The 27203-nt window shown below is 46.0% G+C and overlaps 2 protein-coding genes across 5 annotated transcripts in view; both read right to left on the bottom strand.

The window, feature by feature from the left end:
* Window positions 1-25018, bottom strand: part of Shal (Potassium voltage-gated channel protein Shal) — a 303351-nt gene extending 278333 nt beyond the window's left edge. For all 4 annotated transcript variants that reach the window (XM_069306693.1, XM_069306694.1, XM_069306696.1 and 1 more), the window contains exon 1: window positions 23646-25018. In XM_069306693.1, coding sequence (XP_069162794.1) covers window positions 23646-24760 — 1115 coding nt within the window. In that variant the 5' untranslated portion in view covers window positions 24761-25018. The remainder of the gene's footprint in view (window positions 1-23645) is intronic.
* A 464-nt stretch (window positions 25019-25482) lies between these two features.
* Window positions 25483-27203, bottom strand: part of LOC138353594 (involucrin-like) — a 9236-nt gene continuing 7515 nt past the window's right edge. The window contains exons 2-3 of the mRNA XM_069306788.1: window positions 26065-26514; window positions 25483-25890 (exon numbers count right to left, since the gene is read on the bottom strand). Of these exons, the coding sequence (XP_069162889.1) occupies window positions 25483-25890; window positions 26065-26514 (858 nt within the window). The remainder of the gene's footprint in view (window positions 25891-26064; window positions 26515-27203) is intronic.

Raw genomic sequence — 27203 nt, 5'->3', positions numbered from 1 at the left:
GCCAGCACAGAAGCCTTCCAGCAACTGGCATAACAGGTACGCCTTAACCCTCTCCACCACATGCTCAGACGATGCCACAGACAGCTTGTGGTGGAGAGGGTTAAGGCGTACCTGTTATGCCAGTTGCTGGAAGGCTTCTGTGCTGGCTAGGGTTCGAGTCTCCTGGTGGGAAAGTGTTCTAAAGTTGTATACTTGACTCTCGTGTTTAGGAGAGTTGTGCCATATATATATATATATATATATATATATATATATATATATATATATATATATATATATATATATATATATATATATATATATATGATGCTCTTAAGGGTTTAATAGCTTGTATGATCAGTGTGACAGTAAGCCTAGGCCAGAGACATAGAAATATAGCCCACGAATGCTTCGAGACTGCTCAAAAGTGTCTCGAGACCGCCCACGAGTACTCCGACCGTCCCTAGAGGCTCGAGAATGTGTCGAGTGTGTGTCGTACACTTGCAAGCTACGAGTGCTTTATGTATCCTCTCGCCTCGGCTCTTGTTTATGAGGGGAAAGAACACACTAATGCAACGCAATGATGGAAAACATATATACCACACTTTATTTTTTGAGTTGCTGCCAACCTCTGGTGGGAACTCTCCCAGGCTGGTGTGATGCTCAAGATGAGAGAGAGAGAGAGAGGGATGCTGGGAGCTGTGCCAGATGACTGGTGATGATGCGCACGTGTGTGTGTGTGTGTGTGTGTGTGTGTGTGTGTGTGTGTGTGTGTGTGTGTGTGTGTGTGTGTGTGTGTGTGTGTGTGTGTGTAGTGGGAGGGGGGTTGTGTATGGGGGTGTTTGTGTATCGGGATGTTTATGTGTGTGTGTAGGTTTGTGTGTGTGTGTGTGTGTGTGTGTGTGTGTGTGTGTGTGTGTGTGTGTGTGTGTGTAGGTTTGTGTGTGTATGTGTGTGTGTGTGTGTATGTGCTGGGAGCGTATGTGGGGGGGGGGGTGTATGTGTAATGGGCGGGGGGAGCTGTGTATTTACTATTTGTGTCTACAGAATCGAGCAGTTAGCTCTTGGGACCCCACCTTTCTGACCAATCTATTTTTCCCTCTAGTATATGTACTACATATATTTCTCTAACACACGCACGCACACACCCCCCAGGAAGCAGCCCGTAGCAGGTGCCTAACTCTCAGGTACCTATTTACTACTAGGTGAACAGGTGCATCAGGGTGAAAATAAAATCTGGCCAGTTGTTTTCGCCTACGCCGGAATCGAACCATGAGGACTATGAACCCCAGGTGCTATCCACTCAGCCGCGAGATGCGCTTGTGTGTGCGTGTGTGCGCGTGTGTGTGCTCACCAAGTTGTACTCCCCTAGTTGTGTTTACGGGGGTTGTGCTTTGGCTCTTTGGTCCCGCCTCTCAACAGTCAATCTACTAGTGGTAGAGCAGGAGAGCAAAACAATCCCAGATAACAGGACTCTCTCCATACCAGGTAACGACAAACACACACACACACACTGGGGTTCGATTCCCGGCGCCGGCGAGAAACAATGGGAATTGTTTCTTTCACCCTGATGGTCTGTTACCTAGCAGTAAATAGGTACCTGTGAGTTAGATATCTGCTACGGGCTGTTTCCTGGGTGTATGTGTGTGTGTGTGGAAAAAAAATTAGTTAGTAGTTAGTAACAGTTGATTGATTGACAGTTGAGAGGCGGCAGAAAGAGCAGAGCTCAACCCCCGCAAGCACAACTAGGTGAATACACACACACACACACACACACACACACACACACACACACACACACACACATACACACATACACCCAGGAAGCAGCCTGCAAGGGGCACACGCACAAGAGGACACAGGTGGAAACTGAGCGCCCAAATGAGCCACAGAGATATTAGAAAGAACTTTTTTAGTGTCAGAGTGGTTGACAAATGGAATGCATTAGGAAGTGATGTGGTGGAGGCTGACTCCATACACAGCTTCAAGTGTAGATATGATAGACCCCAATAGGCTCAGGAACCTGTACACCTCTTGATTGACAGTTGAAAAGCGGGACCAAAGAGCCAGAGCTCAACCCCCTCAAACACAACTAAGTGAGCACAACTAGATGAGTACACACCAGCCACGCTCTGCCCGGCTCATCCATGGCTGCTCGGCTCATCCATGGCTGCTCGGCTCATCCATGGCTGCTCGGCTCATCCATGGCTGCTCGGCTCGTCCATGGTGGCAGAATGTTTAGTATGGCCGATCATGGCGAGATTAGAACCCTCCTGACGCCTCCTCCCGTCCAGTTGACGGAAACGATTAGAACTGACCAACTTGTGTCACAGTATGAGGGAGGGTCTCACCCCTTGTCTGAGCGGCGCAACTGGCTAATGAGGCAGTATTTCCAATGCTCATACGGCAGTTTCTAACCCATAGTTTTTAAGCTAGTTTCCTGGAATACTGTCATGAGCCTAATGACAAGTTGTGAGTTACACTATACCCCATTAACATCCTTTAGCACAGTAGGCTACGTCCTCGGTTGTAGCACAGTAGGCTACGTCCTCGGTTGTAGCACAGTAGGCTACGTCCTCGGTTGTAGCACAGTAGGCTACGTCCTCGGTTGTAGCACAGTAGGCTACGTCCTCGGTTGTAGCACAGTAGGCTACGTCCTCGGTTGCAAACTACTCGGTATGTAAATTTGATCCCGAGTCACAGTTTCGGGTTGTAAAAAGGAAACCGGTTCCCCTCGGGTTTGAACCCGAGGGACCCGGGTTCAATCCCTTGGCAGGAAAGAACTGGTTGGTCACGTCTCCTTCCACCGCATGCCGCTGTTCACCAAGCAGAGAATAAGTGCCTGGGAGTTAGACAGTTCTGGCGGGCTACGTGATAAAGGTCAGTGATTGACCCAATCTGTACCTCGATTGGCCTAACTACAGGCTCCCTGTCCCCGACAACGGGAATTATTATTAATGATACTTGAGATACTTGAGTCCAAGATTACGCATCTTCTGAACCAACAATTTCTGGTCATGCATTTAGTTCGTATCGTGGTCTGACATGCATTGAATTTGTGTCATTGTCTCTCTAGTTCGTCATAGTCATGCGATTAGTTCTTGTCAAAAATCGATCATGCATTTAGTCCGTGTCATAATCGGTCATGCATTTAGTCCGTGTCATAATCGGTCATGGATTTAGTCCGTGTCATAATGGGTCATGCATTTAGTCCGTGTCATAATCGGTCATGCATTTAGTCCGTGTCATAATCGGTCATGCATTTAGTCCGTGTCATAATCGGTCATGCATTTAGTCCGTGTCATAATCGGTCATGCATTTAGTCCGTGTCATAATCGGTCATGGATTTAGTCCGTGTCATAATGGGTCATGCATTTAGTCCGTGTCATAATCGGTCATGCATTTAGTCCGTGTCATAATCGGTCATGGATTTAGTCCGTGTCATAATCGGTCATGCATTTAGTCCGTGTCATAATCGGTCATGGATTTAGTCCGTGTCATAATGGGTCATGCATTTAGTCCGTGTCATAATCGGTCATGCATTTAGTCCGTGTCATAATCGGTCATGGATTTAGTCCGTGTCATAATCGGTCATGCATTTAGTCCGTGTCATAATCGATCATGCATTTAGTCCGTGTCATAATCGATCATGCATTTAGTCCGTGTCATAATGGGTCATGCATTTAGTCCGTGTCATAATCGATCATGCATTTAGTCCGTGTCATAATGGGTCATGCATTTAGTCCGTGTCATAATCGATCATACATTTAGTCCGTGTCATAATCGATCATGCATATAGTTCGTCACATAGTTTGTCATACCACCCAACCACTCAACCACTCAACCAACCATCCAGCAACCAGCTAACCCAACTAAAAGAGGAGGGCTTTCTTTTACTGCTCGAGGTGAACTTTCCCTTTTTCTTTGCCGGTGGAAATCGAGGTGGACTTGCTTTTGCCGGTCGAGATAGCGGGCCTTTCGTCGGTAAATGTGGCCGATTCTGTGTCGGCCGGGCCGAAGGAAGACGGCTGCCAGTGTCACGGAGCTCCCCACGACGACGACGACGACGACGACTATCAAGCCCCACCAGGAAGCTCAGAGCAGCTGTGCAGACTCCTGCAGACGGCGCTGCAGGCTCTGATTGAGGCCAGAAACCCCACCTAGCAAGGACCAGACCCTGCCAGCCTTATCGACGTCATCTGCCAGCACATGATGGACGAACTCCAGCACCTAGAGGAGTCACTACACCTCACACACTCACATAGTCTCTGGGGGGCTACAGCCACTGTACCCTACACAGTCCCATAGCCTTTGAGGGCCACTGTACTGCACTCCCACATACCACTATAGCCTCTGGGCCTACGACACTGCATCACCCCTCCACACACACACTTCAGTAGCCTCGAGGGCTATATTTTATGTGAGCTATTTGAGATGATGCATTATATATGCTATACGTAATCATGTGTTATGTGTCCTATATGAGGTCACGTGTTATATGTGGTCTTGTGCTATGAGGACATGTGCTATATCTACCATATGAGGACATGAGTGTGATACTCATCTACTGAGTGAGCTTAGTGTGAGGTGACTATAGTATGTGGTAGAATATAGTGAGGAACCTGTAATATGTGGTAGATCTTAGTACCAGGTAACGAGTATGTGGTAGAATTTAGCATGAGGTGGCCATAGTGTGTAGTATAGCCTAGTATGAGGCTATATATATATATATATATATATATATATATATATATATATATATATATATATATATATATATATATATATATATATATATATATATATACTTAGTAACTAAATTCGGGGGATTCGAAACCTCCGCTCCACGTGGGGGGGTTTCGAATCTCGATGGTTCCGACTGAACGCAAGAACAATCCAACCAGCCCATTATCCCGATTTGCCACAACGAGCAAAATCCGACGTCCTAAGTAGCCAGAAACGCACGAATCCCTCTCCTTCCATCCTAACCTAACCTAACCATCAATTCATAGAAAACGAGAACTCCTGCAAGCCTCTAGTATACAGTATTGCATAGCACGTTGCATTAGGTACGCTGGTTACCACAACGTACTATAAACGACGTATTAAAGTAACACATATTATGACTGTAACACATAGTTAACGTAACACAACATGATTGGCTGTAACACATTGTGATAATTACATCATTTTCACACGCTTGTGTCATACAGATTGGTACAAATAATTATTCGAGTGAGCTGGGCAGCTGTATTCTTAAATACAGCATTACAACTTTTTAGGAAGTCAATTGTTGTAGGATGAGTGTAATTATTTTAATAGGTTTCAAACACCATTATAACGTTTTAACGATGTATTTCATGGATATTAATTAGAGTAATATTGACCCAATTTTTTATGCAAATTGGTCATAAATACCAAGGTATATAATTGCATTTTTTCTTTATTCAATATTGTTTTTAATGTATTTTTTTTAGGTATTATTCTATCCGCACGTGTTAATTTAATATTATGAAGTAGAAGAAGTGGTAAGAGATAGTAGATGATAAGAGATGATAGTTGTATTTCTATACAACGTAATATACATAGAAGTGAGCCTCATACAGTCTATTGCATGCGGTGGTTGGTTCCGTGGTGGACAGGTTGTATTTTGGTCTTGGTGGTGGTAGAAGGGGTTGTGGTGGTTGTGGTAGTTGTGGAGGGCCTTACCTAGCAGTTCATACTTAAGAGTACCTTAAGAGGGAAGGAGTGAGTGACGTAGGATTGATTTAAGAGGGAAGGAGTGAGTGACTTAGGAGTGACTTAAGAAGTGAGGTTTAGCTCTTGGTCCGCCTCGCCCTCTTGCACGGGTTGTAACTGTGGCGTTTTAACTGACCTTTCATGTGGCTTTCGAGAGTTTCCAGTGAAATCCACAGCTTGAAGCTGTGGATGGAGGTGGCTTCCACGACTTCTGCTTTCACAGCTTTACACTTTCTGCCCATTTGAGAGTTCGGAAGCTTGTATATTGGCTGACACTTGAGGACACGGAGTCCTGTATTATTGGCTGATACTCGAGGGTGAATTGGCTGATACTCGAGAGTGAATTGGCTGATACTCAACGTTGTATTGGCTGATACTTAAGTATGAACGGATGTATTACTGAGTGACAATTGAGAGTGGAGAGTACTGTATTGTGTAGATGGGAATGGGACACAAATTAGCTGAAACTGCATCATACATAGCCATGTAAGTTGAGGTAATGAAGCCGTATGTTGTCAAATTTGTTGACAAAACCGACAATATTGTTTAGGGGAGCAGTATCCCTGAAGACACAAAGTGTAACTGTCTCTATTTTCCGCTTGTTACAACTTGTAATAAAGTTGTTACATCTTGACTTAACATGTTTATGACGTATTAGAACGTTGTTACAACTTGCTATATTGGTTTTTATAACTGGTTAGGAGGTGTTAAAACTTGTTCGAACGTTATAGCAACGTCTTAGTTTCGGTGTGTGTGTGTTTGGCGGGTAGGTGAAATGTTATCTGAATAGTCTATCTTGCTTTTGAGGTTGATTGGATTTACGCAAGTGTAACCTGGCAGTTGTTTGATATGTAGCGCTTCGGATATGTCCCTTCTCTGCCGCTGAGGATCTTGAGAGGTTCAACGTAACGGATCATTTAGCGCCAGGCCTTCTGTATCTATAGGCGAATGTCTTTGGCCGGAGGCCCAAAAACTTCGGGTTAGTTGTATGGTGATTTGTGATTGTATGGCGAATGTCATACGGAGGTTAGAGTCCACTCCAGTGCCCCTCTTTAAGAAGGATCGGCTCGTATTCCGAATCCCAGGGTCTTCAGTGAATTCTGAAATGTGAGTTTGATTTTCCTAAGAGTGTTTCATCAGATTTTTCAGCTGTTATCAACGTTGATAACAACTGGAATAGAGAGAACGGGAAGGAGGAGAGAAACAGGGAAGAAAAGAATGAGAGGCAGAGAGAACGGAAAAGAGGGAGAGAGAGAACCGGAGGGAAGGAGAGACAAGAGAGAGAGAGAGAGAGAGAGAGAGAGAGAGAGAGAGAGAGAGAGAGAGAGAGAGAGAGAGAGAGAGAACGGAATGAAATCATGGACAAGTTAGAAAGAACAGGGGAGAGGTAGAGAGAGAGGAAAGACATAGACAGACAGACAGACAGACAGGGACAGAGAGACCCGGGGTCCGCCGGGTAACCTACCAAGTTAAGACAATTACAAAATGAACGTTGGAGTTTTCTACTCCCTTCTCAGGAGAAGACTTACAATTATATAGAGAAGTTTCGAGTTAGATGAACTAATTTAAATATTTCGACGATATTCAATAAACAACCACAATAAAACACAATTTAACACACAATAAAACACACACACACACAATAACACAAGTTTCCCTGGAACACGACTCGCCAATCGATTTTACTCACAGGATTCGAACCCTGTACTTACAGCTGAGAGTCGAAATCCTGCACCACTTGACCACGGAGCCTTCCCATTTCCCTATATGCACACACACACACACACACACACACACACACACACACACACACACACACACACACACACACACACTCTCTCTCTCTCTCTCTCTCTCTCTCTCTCTCTCTCTCTCTCTCTCTCTCTCTCTCTCTCTCTCTCTCTCTCTCTCTCTCTCTCACACACAACATTGAAACATAAATAAATCAATGGTAAACACTGCCACTTTCCCAGGGTTGACTTCATAAACTTTGCAAGGGGGGGGGGCACGGAGGAGGGTGTGGAGGGCGCTTTAGCTGCCAATGTTTCTTAAAGTGTGGCACTGGACGCGACCCCGAGGAGCTTTTAAATGTTCCCATATCACCCCATAATTCATCTTAGAATTTCGGGTGAGACTATCCACGAGCGTCTGGCCTTCAGCGTCGGTCAGATTTTATATATATATATATATATATATATATATATATATATATATATATATATATATATATATATATATATATATATATATATATATAAAACACAGCTTCCCTCCCCTATCTAGCTCTGAGGAACTCTAAACTAGGCCGTAAATATGTTCAGCATTCTCTAATTTTTCAAATTTCTGAATATATATATATATATATATATATATTTATTTAGAGAGTTATTACACAGAGATTAATCACATTAACGTGACTGCATCAATGAGAACTTCCTTAGCATGAGAAGGGGTAGAACAAGTCCTAGATGGCAGGGCCAGAGTCCATGAGGACGATTGTGTGAAAAAACCTGTTCCGGCTTCAGTATAGAAGCCTCAGGAAACCCTCATGAGTTCAGTAGAACTCCAGGTTGCAATCCTCTCTTGACCATGTCGTGCTCTAGTCAATAGCCCGTGTGTGTCCGTGGGGTAAGACCCCCCGCATAGGCTCGAACCCTAATCATCACACCCCCCCTAGGGATTTTCCCCTAGAAAGTTATTATCATTCCAAAAGGTTATTGCTGTTTTAAAGCACTGTTTACATGGTGCTACAAAATTCTCGACGAGTCTTGTAACTCACAAATCCCAAGAAAGACCTGAAGAGCCCTGAGCCTCGGTTAGTGTTATCGCAAACATAATGTTTTAAGTCCCTTTTATCCAAGGTTAACAACTCTGTTGTTGTGGATAAGGAATGTGGGGCCCTTTATTGCCCCAATAAATGTATTATTGTTTGTGATAAAGTGATGGGGGAGGCGGGGAAGAGGGGGGTGGGGGAGGGGGGGGGTGGGGGAGGGGGGGGAGGGGGGTGGGGGAGGGGGTGATGGGGGGGGGACCTGGAGAGGGGGAAGGAAAAGAATAGTTTTCGTTTCGTCTTCATTTCATCTTATCTTGTCTTTAGAGAGAAGGGTTATATATCCTCTGTATATATAGATATATCAATTTAGAGAATTTATGTGTCGTTCAATGTTCCTCTATGGCTTTCTCTGTTTCTATTTTCCTCATACCTCTCTCTTCTTCTTTCTCATCTCTCTCTCTCTCTCTCTCTCTCTCTCTCTCTCTCTCTCTCTCTCTCTCTCTTTCTCTGTCTCTGTCTGTCTGTCTGTCTGTCTCTCTCTCTCTCTCTCTCTCTCTCTCTCTCTCTCTCTCTCTCTGTGTCTCTGTCTGTCTCTCTCTCTCTCTCTCTCTCTCTCTCTCTCTCTCTCTCTCTCTCTCTCTCTCTCTCTCTCTCTCTCTCTCTCTCTCTCTCTCTCTCTCCTTATTCTTCCTCACTCTCTCTCTCCTCCCGTCATTACCTCGCCACTCCAAGCATCATCCTCATGACTATTTCACTTTATTATCCTTGTCAAGTTACGGAAAAAATCACCTCTGCTTAAAGCTTGACTTCAACAAAAACCCCAACTGATCTGTGGCCCCCTTCTATAACCCCCCAGTTATATTCGTCTTCCAAAGTTGGGAGAGACTAGCCCCGAGCATAACTGGCCGACCCCTCACAGTGTTCAAGAGAGAACTGGATAAACACCTCCAAAGGATACCTGATCAACCAGGCTGTGACTCATACGTCAGGCTACGAGCAGCCGCGTCTAACAGCCTGGTTGATCAGTCCAGCAACCAGGAGGCCTGGTCGACGACCGGGCCGCGGGGACACTAAGCCCCGGAAGCACCTCAAGGTAACCTCAAGGTAAGAAGCATCCGGCCTCCAGCTTCGGAGAGGGGGAGGGAGGGAGTTATCAGGGGGAAAGCGCCAAGAGATTACGATTATATAACACTATGAAGGGGTCAGGATAAGGATTTGGGATGGGACGGGGGAAAGGAATGGTGCCCAGGTGGCCAGATCTCCACCACACACCCTGGATCACGTGGCCAGATCTCCACCACACACCCTGGATCACGTGACCAGGTCTCCACCACACACCCTGGATCACGTGACCATATCTCCACCACACACCCTGGATCACGTGGCCAGGTCTCCACCACACACCCTGGATCACGTGACCAGGTCTCCACCACACACCCTGGATCACGTGACCAGATCTCCACCACACACCCTGGATCACGTGACCAGGTCTCCACCACACACCCTGGATCACGTGACCATATCTCCACCACACACCCTGGATCACGTGACCAGGTCTCCACCACACACCCTGAATCACGTGACCAGGTCTCCACCACACACCCTGGATCACGTGGCCAGGTCTCCACCACACACCCTGGATCACGTGACCAGGTCTCCACCACACACCCTGGATCACGTGACCAGGTCTCCACCACACACCCTGGATCACGTGACCAGGTCTCCACCACACACCCTGGATCACGTGACCAGGTCTCCACCACACACCCTGGATCACGTGACCAGGTCTCCACCACACACCCTGGATCACGTGGCCAGGATCTCCACCACACACCCTGGATCACGTGACCAGGTCTCCACCACACACCCTGGATCACGTGGCCAGATCTCCACCACACACCCTGGATCACGTGACCAGGTCTCCACCACACACCCTTCACAGCTTCTTTTAGGCACACCCTTCTCGCTGTCTCTCCACAAACACACCATCCTCGTTCGACTCCCATTGTAAACAGTCTCAAATACACACTGGCCTCGTCTATGGAAACTTCTTCACACACTATCTACACCCTTCCCTCCCCATACATACCCCTGCTTATATATATATATATATATATATATATATATATATATATATATATATATATATATATATATATATATATATATATATATATATATATATATATATATATACGTGGGCCTTGGGGGGCACCACCCGACTTTAACAAGTGTTGGTGCTGATGTCTGATTGGCTCCCTTGATGAAGGTGATTATCACAAGTGATGGTTTAATTGTTGCACTCTCACGCACACGCTCCTGCACTCTCAAACACACATTTGTGAAGGTTCGAACGCACGCTCATGTGTGTGTAGGATCGTATATGTGTTTCTCTCAATATATACTTTTCACATGTATTTTTTTTGGCTTTAATAATTCTAGATGAACATGTTATACTGAGAGCTCCGAGATCAATGGGTATACCGCGAATTTTCTCTATTTTCCTTACATGTTTCTTCACTTAAGACGGTAGTTGAAAAATTAACTCCCCAAAGTTATATTTGTTACAGTTTTATCTGGCCTGAGGCTCAGAAATGCGTTTTGTTTAGTTTTGTTAACCTTGTCAAAGGCAGAGTTCGAATGATTGCAACAGCTTCTTGCTGAGTGATATCCCGCCAAACACACACCGAAATTACGACGTTGGCACAACGTTCGAACAAGTTTTAACACTTCCTAACCAGTTATAACAACCAATATAGCAAGTTGTAACAACGTTCTAATACGTCATAAACACGTTAAGCCAAGATGTAACAACTTTATTACAAGTTGTAACAAGCGGAAAATAGAAGCAGTTACGTTTGTGTTTCCAGGGATGTACTCGAGGATGAGGGGAAGGTGATAAGGGGTAAGGGGATGAAGCAACCTCACTTATAGGTCTACCGTATCTTGTCAATCTTCAACACAGCCCCGTTCTTGTGCCAGGTAAGTCCACTACGGGCTCACCATAGCCCGTGCTACTTGGAACTTTTTGTTCCCAGTAGCTGAATCTATAACAACAACAACATTGTCAATCTTATTTGTTTGCATGAGGACTGGGGCAGTATGTTGTATGTTCCGTCGTGTTCTGAACGTTATTAAAGTGTAATTTGGTAGTAGTTGGCTAGTTAGTGATATCTGACTTGGTTTGCTTGATGTATGAGCCGGTCGGCCGAACGGACAGCACGCTGGGCTCGTGATCCTGTGGTCCTGGGTTCGATCCCAGGCGCCGGCGAGAAACAATGGGCAGAGATTCTTTCACCCTATGCCCCTGTTACCTAGCAGTAAATTAGATACCTGGGTGTTAGTCAGCTGTCACGGGCTGCTTCCTGGGGGTGGAGGCCTGGTCGAGGACCGGGCCGCGGGGACACTAAAAAGCCCCGAAATCATCTCAAGATAATCTCAAGATAAGATGATCCCCCGCCCGTGTCCAGTCTTCCGTTGTTGCTGTATCTGTCGAATATATCCTGTTTGTCAGGATATCTCTGGCGATGGTCTGGTCATGTCAGATTATGTATTGATATGTGTGTCTGGTTAGGTATCTGTCCAGGTATCTCGGGGCTTAGAGAGATTGATAGAATAAATGTAAACACATCTTTGCAAAGTTGTGTCAAAGTAAGAAAGTAACCGCGATTCAGAGATGAGTGGGTGAGTACAGACTGAGTGTGTCACCAGGATTCACAGCAAATGTGAGTACAGAGAGTACAACCTGGAGTTAAAAGTATTTACACTTGAGTACAAAGTGTGCACCAAGGAGTGATAGGGGGTTTTGAGAACAAAGAGTGCTATCGAGCGTTGAATTATGATATGCAAGTACAAAAACCTGGAATGTTCAGACAACGTTAATAGAACATTTGATGGCAACGTGTCAAAGAGCCTTGACATTGGACGTTCAGACAACATTAATGGAACACTTGCTCTCAACGTGTCAAAGAGCCTTGACATTGGACGTTCTGACAACATTAATGGAACACTTGCTCTCAACGTGTCAAAGAGCCTTGACCCTGGACGTTCAGGCAACATTAATGGAACACTTGCTCTCAACGTGTCAAAGAGCCTTGACATTGGACGTTCTGACAACATTAATGGAACACTTGCTCTCAACGTGTCAAAGAGCCTTGACATTGGACGTTCAGGCAACATTAATGGAATACTTGCTCTCAACGTGTCAAAGAGCCTTGACCTTGGACGTTCTGACAACATTAATGGAACACTTGCTCTCAACGTGTCAAAGAGCCTTGACCCAGGACGTTCAGACAACATTAATGGAACACTTGCTCTCAACGTGTCAAAGAGCCTTGACCCAGGACGTTCAGACAACATCAATGGAACACATGCTCTCAACGTGTCAAAGAGCCTTGACCCTGGACGTTCAGACAACATTAATGGAACACTTGCTCTCAACGTGTCAAAGAGCCTTGACATTGGACGTTCAGACAACATTCCTTTAAGTGCTGATTGTAACCTTACTTGAAAAGTGGTAATGTTGGCAGCCGGCCAAGGTTCTGAATACAGTAAGGCGCTGTATCTTTTTACAGACTTGAAACTGTATCTTTTAACAGACTTGAAACCAGAGTTTTCAGTGTTTTCTGCTTGTGTGCTTTGAAACATATCCTCTACTTAGGTTGAAATTGTCACTCCCCGATAATTGTCGGGGAGCCGGTCGGCCGAGCGGACAGCACGCTGGACTTGTGATCCTGTGATCCTGGGTTCGATCCCAGGCGCCGGCGAGAAACAATGGGCAGAGTTTCTTTCACCCTATGCCCCTGTTACCTAGCAGTAAAATAGGTACTTGGGTGTTAGTCAGCTGTCACGGGCTGCTTCCTGGGGGTGGAGGTCTGGTCGAGGACCGGGCCGCGGGGACACTAAAGCCCCGAAATCATCTCAAGATAACCTCAAGATAGGTACCCACGACGCATGTGACGTAGGATTAGTGAAGACTTCTTGCCAAGATCTGAGATGATACAAGCATCAACCAACGTATAATTTTCCAATACTACATCGCATTTTGACGTATAAATGCCAAAACGTCAAAATGTAATGTACTTATAAATCATAGTAGCGTACAGAATTGACGTAATGTCACGTTTTCTATTCGGGGGATCCTCCATAAGGATAGACTCGGGCAATTCAGTACATCATTTTTGTGACGTTGTAAATGTTCGAGAGGACGCGGCTGAATAACGGTGTGCAGAATCACGGAGAGGAAAAAAATTGAGATTTGCTAAGTTCTGCTTAGCATCATCAGAGGCAGAGAAAGGAAAAGAGGATACAAAAGGCAAACACAGCCTTATACCAGCCTGTGTGGGTGTTATGGGAGGAGAGGAGGTTGGCTAGCCAGAGGTGGGTGTGTGTGTGTGTGTGTGGAGTCCGCTGGCCTCCCACGAGGACTCCATGTGGACTCCCTGAAGGATCGTGGGTACGTCTCTCTCTCTCTCTCTCTCTCTCTCTCTCTCTCTCTCTCTCTCTCTCTCTCTCTCTCTCTCTCTCTCTCTCTCTCTCTCTCTCTCTCTCTCTCTCTCTCTCTCTCTCACACACACACACACACACACACACACACACACACACACACACACACACACACACACACACACACACACACACACACGATCCCGCCAATGGACGGACGTATACCCAACTACAAGCCAGTTGTTGACAATTGGATGAAACATCTCATCCAAGATGTTATAAAATGTTCATACATAAGTGTGTATATATACGCATCCTTCCGGAAGTACGACCAGGTCGTACGTAGCCCACGAACGAGAATTCACGACTCCGTCTCGTTCGATATAGTTCATGATATTGAAGGACTGTGTGAGTTTACGACAGGAAATCGGTTCTCAGCTTCTCTCTCTCGCTACACGCCTCGCTCTAGGTGGCTGAGATGAGGTACACCTGGGATCAACGTACACCTGTGAATTAGAAACTCCTGATGTACTGTTCCGATTTGAGTGCTGATTGGACTTTTTCGGCCCGGGAGCTGATTGGACTGTTCCGGTCTGAGGGGCTGTGCTTGGACTGTTCCAGTCTGAGAGCTGTGACTGGACTGTTCCGGTCTGAGAGTTACTTTAACAATCTACCACTGGTGAGGGACCTTTGACACCAGTATATTGACACCAGTATACATTCGAGCCCCTGTCCGTGCGTAGTAAACCAACGGAAAGGGTTTATCTCGGTCTACTCGGGTTACAGTGGTTTACCTCGGCTTCCCCCTCTGTTTCCCATGGTTTACCTGGGTTTACCTTAACTTACCTGGACGAAGGGTATGACTCTCATATGCTAATTGCTTAACAGACGAAGAGAAAACAGATACCAGAAGAAAGAGTGAGCAGAGGTAATAGGAAACAGAGGCCACATGAAACAGGTAAAAAGAAAGGGGCAACAGGAAACAGATGCAGCAGAAAACAGAGACAAACGGGAAATAGAGGAAATTGGAATCAAAGGCAACAAGGAACAGATGGAACTTGAAACACGAACTATAGAAAACAGAGACAACAGGAAACAGAGCCAATTGAAAACAGATTCAAAGGAATAAAAACACCAGAAAACGGTATTCATCTTCTTGAAGTTATCTTGAGATGATTTCGGGGGTTAGCGTCCCCGCGGCCCGGTCCTCGACCAGGCCTCCTTATTGTTACACATCCCTCAGGAAGCAGCCCGTAGCAGCTGCCTAACTACCATGTACCTATTAACTGCTAGGTGAACAGGTGCATCACAGTGAAAGAAACTCTGCCCATTTGTTTCCGCCTCCACCGGGGATCGAACCCGGAACCTCAGGACTACGAATCCGAAGCGCTGTCCACTCAGCTGTCTAGAAACTGCTGTCAGAAAATGGTCAAACAACAGCTGTCAGCCCGCTACCTTGTCAGGAAACACGAGGCAACAGCAAACAAAAGTAAGATGGGAAAAGAGGTAACATGAAACCAAGTCAACAGGAAATAGGAGACAACGGAGACTCTCTCTCTGTCTGTCTCTCTCTCTCTCTCTCTCTCTCTCTCTCTCTCTCTCTCTCTCTCTCTCTGTCTGTCTGTCTGTCTGTCTGTCTGTCTGTCTCTCTCTCTCTCTCTCTCTCTCTCTCTCTCTCTCTCTCTCTCTCTCTCTCTCTCTCTGTCTGTCTGTCTGTCTGTCTCTCTCTCTCTCTCTCTCTCTCTCTCTCTCTCTCTCTCTCTCTCTCTCTCTCTCTCTCTCTCTCTCTCTCTCTCTCTCTCTCTCTCTCTCTCTCTCTCTGTCTCTCTCTCTCTCTCTCTCTCTCTCTCGTTTTCTAACGAGGTCAAGTTTAGTTCTTTCAGTCTCTCTTCTTACCCCATCCCTCGCAGTTCTGAGCTTCGTTGCTAACTTCTGAACCTTTTCCAGATTACTTATGTCTTGTTTTTTTCAGCCCATCATCTTGTTTATAACAATAATAATAACAATAATAATAATAATACACAGAGAAATCACATTAACGTGATTTATCAATGAATAAATCCGCAGGAGCCGTGCTAAGGATTCGAACCTGTGTACTGGGTGTTCCCAGGGCTAGAGGGTGCTTGGAAACACCCAGCGCCTGGGTTCGAACCCCTCATGTCGGTTCCTGTGGATTTGTTCAATAATAATAATTATAATGTCGTTACAAGTTACAATGGGTTTGTGAGACTACATAAAATTGGTATTTTTTTCATTCTTGCAAACGCATAGCGTTTAGGGTACCTTACCTTGAGGTTACCTTGAGGTGCTTCCGGGGCTTAGCGTCCCCGCGGCCCGGTCGTCGACCAGGCCTCCTGGTTGCTGGACTGGTCAACCAGGCTGTCGGACGCGGCTGCTCCAACAGTTATAGTAGAATTTATAGGTAGAATTTATTTATAATACTATTTATTACTTTAAATAATATTATAGTAAGCATATGGACCATCGTGCATATAGTGACGTTATGGACAATTACACAGTAGAATTTGGTTTTATCAAATTTGGACAAACCGGAAAAGGTTTTGTATTTAAGTTGTTAATAAAACCTAACTTAATCTGACCACCCTAGGCCTAATACACGCTATCTGAGGATTAATATAGTGCATATATGTACTATATTAGGCCTAGGAATATTGACATTTGATTTTAGCTTTATTTTTTCCGGACTCTATAAAGTGAACAGTGCGAGATTCTAAAGAGGAGTATGGGCTGGTTTTTTTATGGGGGCTCGACGATGAGGCTGCATTCTCAGATAACGGTCTTACGTAGGTTGTGTACAGCTATCTAAATGCCTCCTTATTTAGGTTCCTGAATGATGTTCGGACTTCTGCCAGCGTAGAGAATGCTGCTGACGTTATCCTATTTATATGAGCCTCGGGAGATAGTTTCCCTCCATTGTCTTTCGTCTTTTTGGTTTCTTATCACCTTACACGCGCTTTTGTCGAACTCCAATAGCCATTTCTTGAACCAATTCTGCAGCTTCTTAACGACATTATTAGATAATCTTACAGTCCTCCTCTGTCACAACTCTTCGTCTTAATTTGCATCGTCTGTAAATATCGACATAAGAAACGTCATTCCTGTAGATAGGACATATTCATTAATGAGAAATAGTATGGGTTCCAGCACCGATACTTGCGGTACTCCGCTTGCTACCCTACACCAGTCCCACTTCTCGCCTCTCACTCATTCTCACTCCTGTCTGTTGTGTAATTTTTTTTTTTCCATTTTTAGTGCCTTTCCGCTTACCTAGAGTTTGCCTGCCTCTCGAGTTGTGTAGTAATTTCTGTATCGAAGTTCTTTGGCAGTCCTGAAATACGCAGTCTGCCCGACCTTCTCTGTCCTGAATTATTTTCGTTACTTTGTCATAGAACTCTAGTGGGTTTGTCAGGCACGATTTCCCTTCCCTTAAGCCATGCTTAAGGGAAGCCGGTCGGCCGAGCGGACAGCACGCTGGACTTGTGATCCTGTGGTCCTGGGTTCGATCCCAGGTGCCGGCGAGAAACAATGGGCAGAGTTTCTTTCACCCTATGCCCCTGTTACCTAGCAGTAAAATAGGTACCTGGGTGTTAGTCAGCTGTCACGGGCTGCTTCCTGGGGGTGGAGGCCTGGTCGAGGACCGGGCCGCGGGGACACTAAAAAGCCCCGAAACCATCTCAAGATAACCTCTCAAGAAGATGCTGAAGTTTGTTTACATACCTAATTGCCTCTAAGTGTGCATCTAGTCTTATCCTGATCATTCTCTCCAGCACTTTATTGGGAATGTTTGTCAGTAATACTGGTCTGTAGGTTAGTCCCCCTTCTCTCTCCACTTAGGCTGGACGGTTTTTTCACTAGCCTCTTGAGTGGTACTGTATCAAAGGCTTTCTGGCAATCTAAAAATATGCAGTCTGCCCACCCCTCTCTTTCTTGCCTGATTTTTTGTTGCCTGATCGTAGAATTCAATTAACCCTGTGAGGCAGGACTTGCCATCCCTGAACCCATGCTGATGCTGTGTTACAAAGTTCTTTCACTCCAGGTGCTCCACTAGCTTTCTTCGCACAATCTTCTCCATCAGCTTGCATGGTATGCAGGTTAGGGACACTGGCTTGTAGTTCAGTGCCTCCTGTCTATCCCCTTTCTTGTATATCGGGACTACGTTAGCTGCTTTACAAATTTCTGGCAGTTCCCCTGTTGCCAGTGATTTGTTATGCACTATGGGGAGTGGCAGGCACAGTGCTTCTGCTCCTTCCTCTAGTATCCAAGGGGAGATTCCATCGGGGCCTATAGCCTTTGTCACGTCCAACTCTAGTAACAACTTCCTTACTTCCCCGCTGGTAATCTCGAACTCTTCTAGTGGTTCCTAGTTAACTCTTCCCTCTCTTATCTCTGGAATTTTCCTTGCTCTAAGGTGAAGACCTCCTGAAATTTCATATTCAGTTCCTCACATACTTGTCGTTTGTAGTGAATCCTTCTGCCCCTATCCTTAATGTCATTACCTGTTCCTTTGCTATTGTTTTTCTCCTGATGTGGCTGTGTGTGTGTGTGTGTGTGTGTGTGTGTGTGTGTGTGTGTGTGTGTGTGTGTGTGTGTGTGTGTGTGTGTGTGTGTGTGTGTGTGTGTCTTTAACAAACTATCATCACAACAAATGGCCACCTGATTCAAAACGTATTTATCAAATATTGACTCATTAGCTCGATTAAAAGTTCCTTTTTCGTACTCAAGTCAACATCACCTGTTCAAAGCTATTACTCGAGAAATGTTTCATCCACTTGATCCCTGGATCTGTCAACACTTCGTAAATCAGTGTAAACTTAACACAAGTTTACACTATGCATCAACCCGCAATTTACATTGATGTACAATAACGATATTAAATTATATTTCAGGTTACAGTTTTTTTTTTTAGGGGGTGGCTGACTTATTGCTTGGTATTCATACTCTCTGTCGTGAGTAAGATGCATATGATATATACGGTCTCGTTTTGGTTTATTGATAGTCGGGTTTGGTGGATTTTGTAGGTTGTGATCATGTCTCCCCTTACTGTTCAGTCCTCCAGGGTCGTAAAGTGCATTTCCCGCTGCCTTTCCTCGTAACTCATGCCTCTTAGTTCTGGGACTAGTCTAGTGGCATACCTTTGTACTTTTGGACTGAAAAAATTAAGACCTTTGGACTGAAAAAATTAAATAAAAATTGTGTGTGTGTGTGTGTGTGTGTGTGTGTGTGTGTGTGTGTGTGTGTGTGTGTGTGTGTGTGTGTGTGTGTGTGTGTGTGTACTCATCTATTTGTACTCACCCATTAGTTCTTGCAGGATCGAGCATTGACTCTTGGATCCCGCCTTTCGAGCCATCGGTTGTTTGCAGCAAAGACTCTGGTCCTATTTCCCTATCATATCTATTTGTAAAATTATTGATAGAGTTTGATTCCACAACCTGCTCCTTAAGTGCATTCCACTTTTCCACTACTCTCACGCTAAAAAAAAATTCCTAACATCTCTGTGAGTCATCTGAGTTTCCAGCTTCCACCCATGTCCCTTCGTTCAGTTACTATTCCGTGTGAACATTTCGTCTATTTCCACTGTCAATTCCCCTGAGTATTTTATACGTTCCTATCAAATCCCCACCCCCTCCTCCTTGTTTGTTTCTAGTGGCGTAAGGTTCAGTTCCTTCAGGCGCTCTTCATACATCATCCCTCGTAACTCTGGGACAAGCCTCGTCGCAAACGTCTGAACCTTTTCCAGTTTCCTTATGTGTTTCTTCAGGTGGGGACTCCATGAAGGGGCTGCATACTATAAGACTGACCTCACGTAGGCAGTGTAAAGCGCCCTAAAGGCCACCTTACTTAAGTTTCTGAATGATGTTCTAACATTTGCCAGTGTAGAGTACGCTGCTGTCGTTATCCTATTTATATGTGCCTCAGGAGGTAGATTTACACACACACACACACACACACACACACACACACACACACACACACACACACACACAAACACATGTATGTGTGTGTGTGTGTGTGTGTGTGTGTGTGTGTGTGTGTGTGTGTGTGTGTGTGTGTGTGTGTGTGTCCTCCCCCATAACACATAAATGAGATAGTGAGTGTCCTCCCATAGTGCAGGCCACACATGGGGGAGATTTTACCCCCGTCAAATGTGACGTAGAGGTGCTCACCATTCCCCACCCCCCACCCCCCAACCTTAACCTTTTTCCCGTCTTCTCCCCCCCCCTACCCGTCTGCCCTTCCCCCCCCCCCCCTCACCCCCCCCCCCCCACCGTCCCCCTCTTGCTAAACCTCCCTCTTTGCTTGCTTCCCTCCCATCTGCCACCACCACCAGGAGTCTACCCTTCCCTCCCTCCCCCCACCACGTGTGTCATCCTCTACCCCCCCCCACCCCTCCCCCAACCACCGAGGGGTTGCCCCCCCCCTACCCCTCCTCCACGACACATGTCTTGTGGATCATTAAGGACGTTATACCTTAAGCATGTCACAACATTTGTGAAGTACACTTAATTGCCAGGGAGCATTGTTTCTTTATGTGTGTGTGTGTGTGTGTGTGTGTGTGTGTGTGTGTGTGTGTGTGTGTGTGTGTGTGTGTGTGTGTGTGTGTGTGTTTACTATTTGGGCCTACAGAATAGAACTATATATTTGCTTTCGTCCTCGTCTTTCTAACCAATCTATTTTTTCTCTATTATATCTAACATACATATATTTCTCTCTAACACACACACACACACACACACACACACACACACACACACACACATACACACACACACACACACATACACATACACACACACACACACACACACATACACACACATGAAATGTGATGGAACTTAGGGTGGGCGAGGACAGGTACACAGAGAATGACAAAGAGGTGTGTGAAGAACTCAACAAAAGGTTCCAGGAGGTCTTTACAATAGAACAGGGAGATGTCGCGGCGCTAGAAGAGGTGGCAGCAAACCAGGTGACCTTGGATAGGTTCGAAATTACAAGAGATGAGGTCAAGAAGCACCTATTGGAGCTGGATGTGAGAAAAGCTGTTGGGCCGGATGGAATCTCGCCATGGGTATTGAAAGAGTGTGCAGGAGCACTTTGCCTACCACTCTCCATAGTGTATAGTAGGTCACTGGAAACGGGAGACCTACCAGAAATATGGAAGACGGCTAATGTAGTCCCAATATACAAAAAGGGTGACAGACAAGAGGGACTGAACTACAGGCCAGTGTCCTTAACTTGTATACCATGCAAGGTGATGGAGAAGATTGTGAGAAAAAACCTAGTAACACATCTGGAGAGAAGAGACTTCGTGACAACCCATCAACATGGGTTCAGGGAGGGTAAATCTTGCCTTACAGGATTGATAGAATTCTACGATCAGGTGACAAAGATTAAACAAGAAAGAGAAAGGTGGGCGGACTGCATTTTTTTTGGACTGTCGGAAAGCCTTTGACACAGTACCCCATAAAAGGTTGATGCATAAGCTGGAGAAACAGGCAGGAGTAACTGGTAGGGCGCTCCAGTGGATAAGGGAGTACCTAAACAATAGGAAGCAGAGAGTTACAGTGAGGGGTGAGACCTCAGACTGGCGTGAAGTCACCAGTGGAGTCCCACAGGGCTCTGTACTTGGACCTATCCTGTTTCTGATATACGTAAATGATCTCCCAGAGGGTATAGACTCATTCCTCTCAATGTTTGCTGACGACGCCAAAATTATGAGAAGGATTAAGACAGAGGAGGACAGCTTGAGGCTTCAAGAAGACCTGGACAAGCTGCAGGAATGGTCGAACAAATGGCTGTTAGAGTTTAATCCAAGCAAATGTAATGTAATGAAGATAGGGGTAGGAAGCAGCAGACCAGATACAAGGTATCACTTGGGAGATGAAATACTTCAAGAGACAGAGAGAGAGAAAGACCTGGGGGTTCATATCACGCCATACCTGTCCCCTGAAGCTCATATCAAGAGGATAACAGCAGCAGCATATGCCAGGTTGGCTAACATAAGAACGGCCTTTAGAAACTTGTGTAAGGAATCTTTCAGAACATTATATACCACATATGTCAGACCAATCCTGGAGTATGCGGCACCAGCATGGAGTCCATAGCTAGTCAAGCATAAGACTAAAATGGAAAAGGTTCAAAGGTTTGCCACCAGACTAGTATCCGAGCTGAAAGGTATGAGCTACGAGGAGAGACTACGGGAATTAAACCTCACTTCGTTGGAAGACAGAAGAGTTAGGGGGGACATGATCACCACATTCAAGATTCTGAAGGGGATTGATAGGGTAGATAAAGACAGTCTATTTAACACAAGGGGAACACGCACAAGGGGACACAGGTGGAAACTGAGTGCCCAAATGAGCCACAGAGATATTAGAAAGAACTTTTTTAGTGTCAGAGTGGTTGACAAATGGAATGCATTAGGAAGTGATGTGGTGGAGGCTGACTCCATACACAGTTTCAAGTGTAGATATGACAGAGCCCGATAGGCTCAGGAATCTGTACACCTGTTGATTGACGGTTGAGAGGCGGGACCAAAGAGCCAGAGCTCAACCCCCGCAAACACAACTAGGTGAGTACAACTAGGTGAGTACACACACACACACATACACACACACACACACACACACACACACACACACACACACACACACACACACACACACACACACACACACACACATCCCCAGGAAGCAGCCCGTAGCAGCTGTCTAACTCTCAGGTACCTATTTACTCCTAGTTGAACTGATGCATCAGGGTGAAAGAAATTCTGCCCATTTGTTTCTGCCTTGGCCAGGAATCAAACCCGGGCCCTTAGGACTACGACCCCCGAGCACTGCTCACTCAGTCGCGAGGCCCCTGTGAGTGTGTGTGTGTACTCACCTATTTGTACTCGCCTATTGTGCTTTCGGGGATCGAGCTCTGGCTCTTTGGTCCCGCCTCTCAACTGTCAATCAACTGATGTACAGGTTCCTGAACCTACTGGGCTCTATCATATCTACATTTGAAACTGTGTATGGAGTCAGCCTCCACCACATCACTGCCTAATGTATTCCACTTGTTAACTACTCTGACACTGAAAAAGTTTTTTTAACGTCCCTGTGATTCATCTGGGTACTCAGTTTCCACTTGTGTTCCCTTGTTCGCGTCCCATCCGTGTTAAACAGTTTATCTTTATCTACCCAATCAATTCCTCTGAGAATTCTGTACGTAGTGATCATGTCTTCCCAAACTCTTCTGTCTTCCAGTGTCGTTGAGGTTCAGTTCCAGTAATATTTCCAGTAGCATACATCTGAACCTTTTCTAACTTCGTTTTGTGTTTGACTAAATGTAGACTCCACGCAGACGCAAATTACAGTATTGCTCTGACATGTGAGGTATACAAGGGTCTGAATAATGCCTTACACAAGTGTCTGAAGGTGTGTGTGTGTGTGTGTGTGTGTGTGTGTGTGTGTGTGTGTGTGTGTGTGTGTGTGTGTGTGTGCATGTGCGTGTGTGTGTGTGTAAATATAGATATGTATAATATGTGTGTGTGATAGAGAGGGAGTGCTCTTTATGCATAATGCATGATATTGATGTTCGTCCCGTAGTCCTGATCAGCCAAACACGACTCTCACAGCACGGAACACGTGAGCTACACCGCCTACCCTCCCGAAGAACACAGAACGCCGAGAGAGCGTCTGAGACTTACCCCAACGTCGTCATGGTGACAATTGTATACCAGAAGGCTGACGGGATGGAGGTGAAGGTGGTGTCATCGACGTTCTTTTCCGCGTAGAACATGACAGTGGCGAAAATGATGATGGCCATGGCCAGTGAGAAGACCAGGAACCCAAGCTCCGAGGCACACGACTTGAGCGTGTAGCCCAGGATCCGCAGGCCCTGGGAGTGACGCGAGAACTTAAAGATCCTGAACACACGAAACACTCTAAGGGTGACGAAGGCTCCCGAGACATCGTCGTTATCGGTGATGCCCAGCCCGATATAGTAGGGCAGAATGGCCACCACGTCGATGATGGACATAACAGATCGCACAAATTTACAGCGGTCGGGCGCGGCAAACATACGCAGAAGGTACTCTGCAGTGAAGATCATCACGCACGCCGTGTCACCGCAGAAAAATATGATTTTGTAGCGTTCACCGCAAGGCTGAGACTCCTTCTTCCCAGGTAGGCGTCCACACGGCACTGTCTCCACCACATTGGCCATCACAGACACCGCAATGAAAAATCCAGTCACGTAATAAAACACTAACGCTGCCGTCGACGTGTGGGGATTTTCAAATGCCCGCCACATTCGCTCACGTATTGTACGATAAACATATTTGTCTTGCTCTCCACTTTCAGAGAGTTTGTCGTCCAAAAGCCTCTCGGCATTTTCGCGTTTGCGGTCACGATAATCTTCGTAACAACAGTCGCCAATCACGTCGGGAATGATGCCAAAGAAGGCGAGCTCCTCGTCGTAGCTAGTGAGGCACTCGTGCTTCGGGTAGTGGAGCTTCCCCGTGCGGTAATAGTTGAGAATGTGCCGAAATATATCAGGGTCTCGGTCGAAGAAATATTCTTTGGTTTCCTCGTCGTAGAAGAATTCCCTCTCGTTGGAGCCGAGGAGCGTGTCGGGGTACTTCTCCAGTGTGTTCCGCCACGTCTCGAACCGCCGGCCCGACACATTGATCAGCAACTTCTCATCATCGGGGCGCCGCTTATCCTTGGGGATGGGCGGCGCCGGCAATGGGTTGTTGGCGATGGGAACCCATCCGATGGCAGCTGCTCGAGCGAAGGGCAACCAAGCGGCCACCGAGGCCATACTGTGTGGGGGAATGTTGCTGGTGGGGGCAGGCGCCGGTGCGAGCCGCAACACTCAGAACAGCCACACACACACTCACACGGGCACTGGGGGATGCCGCCCTGCAGTACCCGCCTATTTGTACATGTTTCACCTTACCCACGATCACTACCAACGCCCCACTGCTCGCGGCTGGTCACTTTGTACTTGAAACACACGGCATAACACCCAAGGAAAATCTGCAAGCAGGGCAGAGGAGGGTGCTTCCCGCGCCCGCTGCACCACTACTGAGCAGGAGTGCGCAGCGGGACCCCCAGTGCCATGCGCGCATCGATCTTCACAGCGGCAGGCAGGGTAGCGACACAGAGCCACCGCACTGCTATTTCATAGGCACCTGACTCTTCACCCCGGCCGCCCGGAACCCCTTCCATCCGCTCCCACACACAACACTGGTACACAGACGATGGATTATCAGCGCCACAGAACAAGTGACTGTAGCATGCACAGTGTGTGTGTGTGTGTGTGTGGAGCTCTTGCGAGCGTTGAGTGCGCGTGTCAAGTCTCCATAACAATATTTGCGTGAATACTCTTGCATCAACGCCATAAAAAAAACTGTTAACCTGTCTTCCAAGAACATTTACATAACACGGACGATTACAGCGATACATATCGTTCGTATGCATGTTAAATAATATAAATTTATTAACACTTAATGGACCTTTATAAAGGGAAATTTGTAGAATTTATTTAAAGGGAAATTTATAAGTAGAGGGTAGCGCAATGGCGCGCAGTTGCCAACGATTACCAGCGTCCACCTCACACTGACCCACCTCACACTGACCCACCTCACACTGACCCACCTCACACTGACCCACCTCACACTGACCCACCTCACACTGACCCACCTCACACTGACCCACCTCACACTGACCCACCTCACACTGACCCACCTCACACTGACCCACCTCACACTGACCCACCTCACACTGACCCACCTCACACTGACCCACCTCACACTGACCCACCTCACACTGACCCACCTCACACTGACCCACCTCACACTGACCCACTTCACACTGACCCACCTCACACTGACCCACCTCACAATGACCCACCTCACACTGACCCACCTCACACTGACCCACCTCACACTAGCCCACCTCACACTGACCTACCTCACACTGACCCACCTCACACTGACCCACTTCACACTGACCCACCTCACACTGACCCACCTCACACTGACCCACCTCACACTGACCTACCTCACACTAGCCCACCTCACACTGACCCACCTCACACTGACCCACCTCACACTGACCTACCTCACACTGACCCACCTCACACTGACCCACCTCACACTGACCTACCTCACACTGACCTACCTCACACTGACCCACCTCACACTGACCCACCTCACACTGACCTACCTCACACTGACCCACCTCACACTGACCCACCTCACACTGACCCACCTCACACTGACCCACCTCACACTGACCCACCTCACACTGACCCACCTCACACTGACCCACCTCACACTGACCCACCTCACACTGACCCACCTCACACTGACCCACCTCACACTGACCCACTTCACACTGACCCACCTCACACTGACCCACCTCACACTGACCCACCTTACACTGACCCACCTCACACTGACCCACCTCACACTGACCCACCTCACACTGACCCACCTCACACTGACCCACCTCACAATGACCCACCTCACAATGACCCACCTCACACGAGCCCACCTCACACTGACACACCTGCTCACCCCACACTGACACACCTGCGCAATTAAGTATACAATAATTCCGTAAGATTAATAATTCCTCAACATTAATACAGTAGGATTAATACTATAATATTAATACTGTAAAATTAATTTAATAAGATTAATCCCGTAAGAATAATACCATTAGGTGAGTACTCCAACACCGTATGATTAAATTGAAAGATTAATAGTTTGACATTAATTACAAATGATTAATACTGTAAGATTAAAGCCGTTAGGTACGTGACGGGTGATTAATAAAGTAAGATTATTTCTTTAAGAGTAATACCTCTAAGATTAACACCGTAAGAATAATATTGAAAGATTAATATTACAAAGCTAATTATGTAGGGTTAATCCTCTAATGTTAATATCATGGTCTTAATATTAATCTTAAAACCAGAAGATTAATTATGTAAGATTAGTAAGATTAATTATGTAAGATTAGTAAGATTAATTATGTAAGATTAGTAAGATTAATTATGTAAGACTATGTTTGCAAGATTAAGCATGTAAGATTAATTATGTAAGATTAAGTATGTAGGATTAATTATGTAAGATTAATTATGAAAGATTAATGATGTTTGAGTAAGTATGTAAGATTAATTATGTAAGATTAATTATGTAAGATTAAGTATGTAAGAAAAATTATGTAAGATTAAGTATGTAAGATTAAGTACA

Source organism: Procambarus clarkii, chromosome 58 (assembly GCF_040958095.1).
Source record: "Procambarus clarkii isolate CNS0578487 chromosome 58, FALCON_Pclarkii_2.0, whole genome shotgun sequence".
In the NCBI taxonomy this organism is placed as follows: Eukaryota; Metazoa; Arthropoda; class Malacostraca; order Decapoda; family Cambaridae; genus Procambarus; species Procambarus clarkii.
This window is presented reverse-complemented; position numbering and strand designations above follow the sequence as displayed.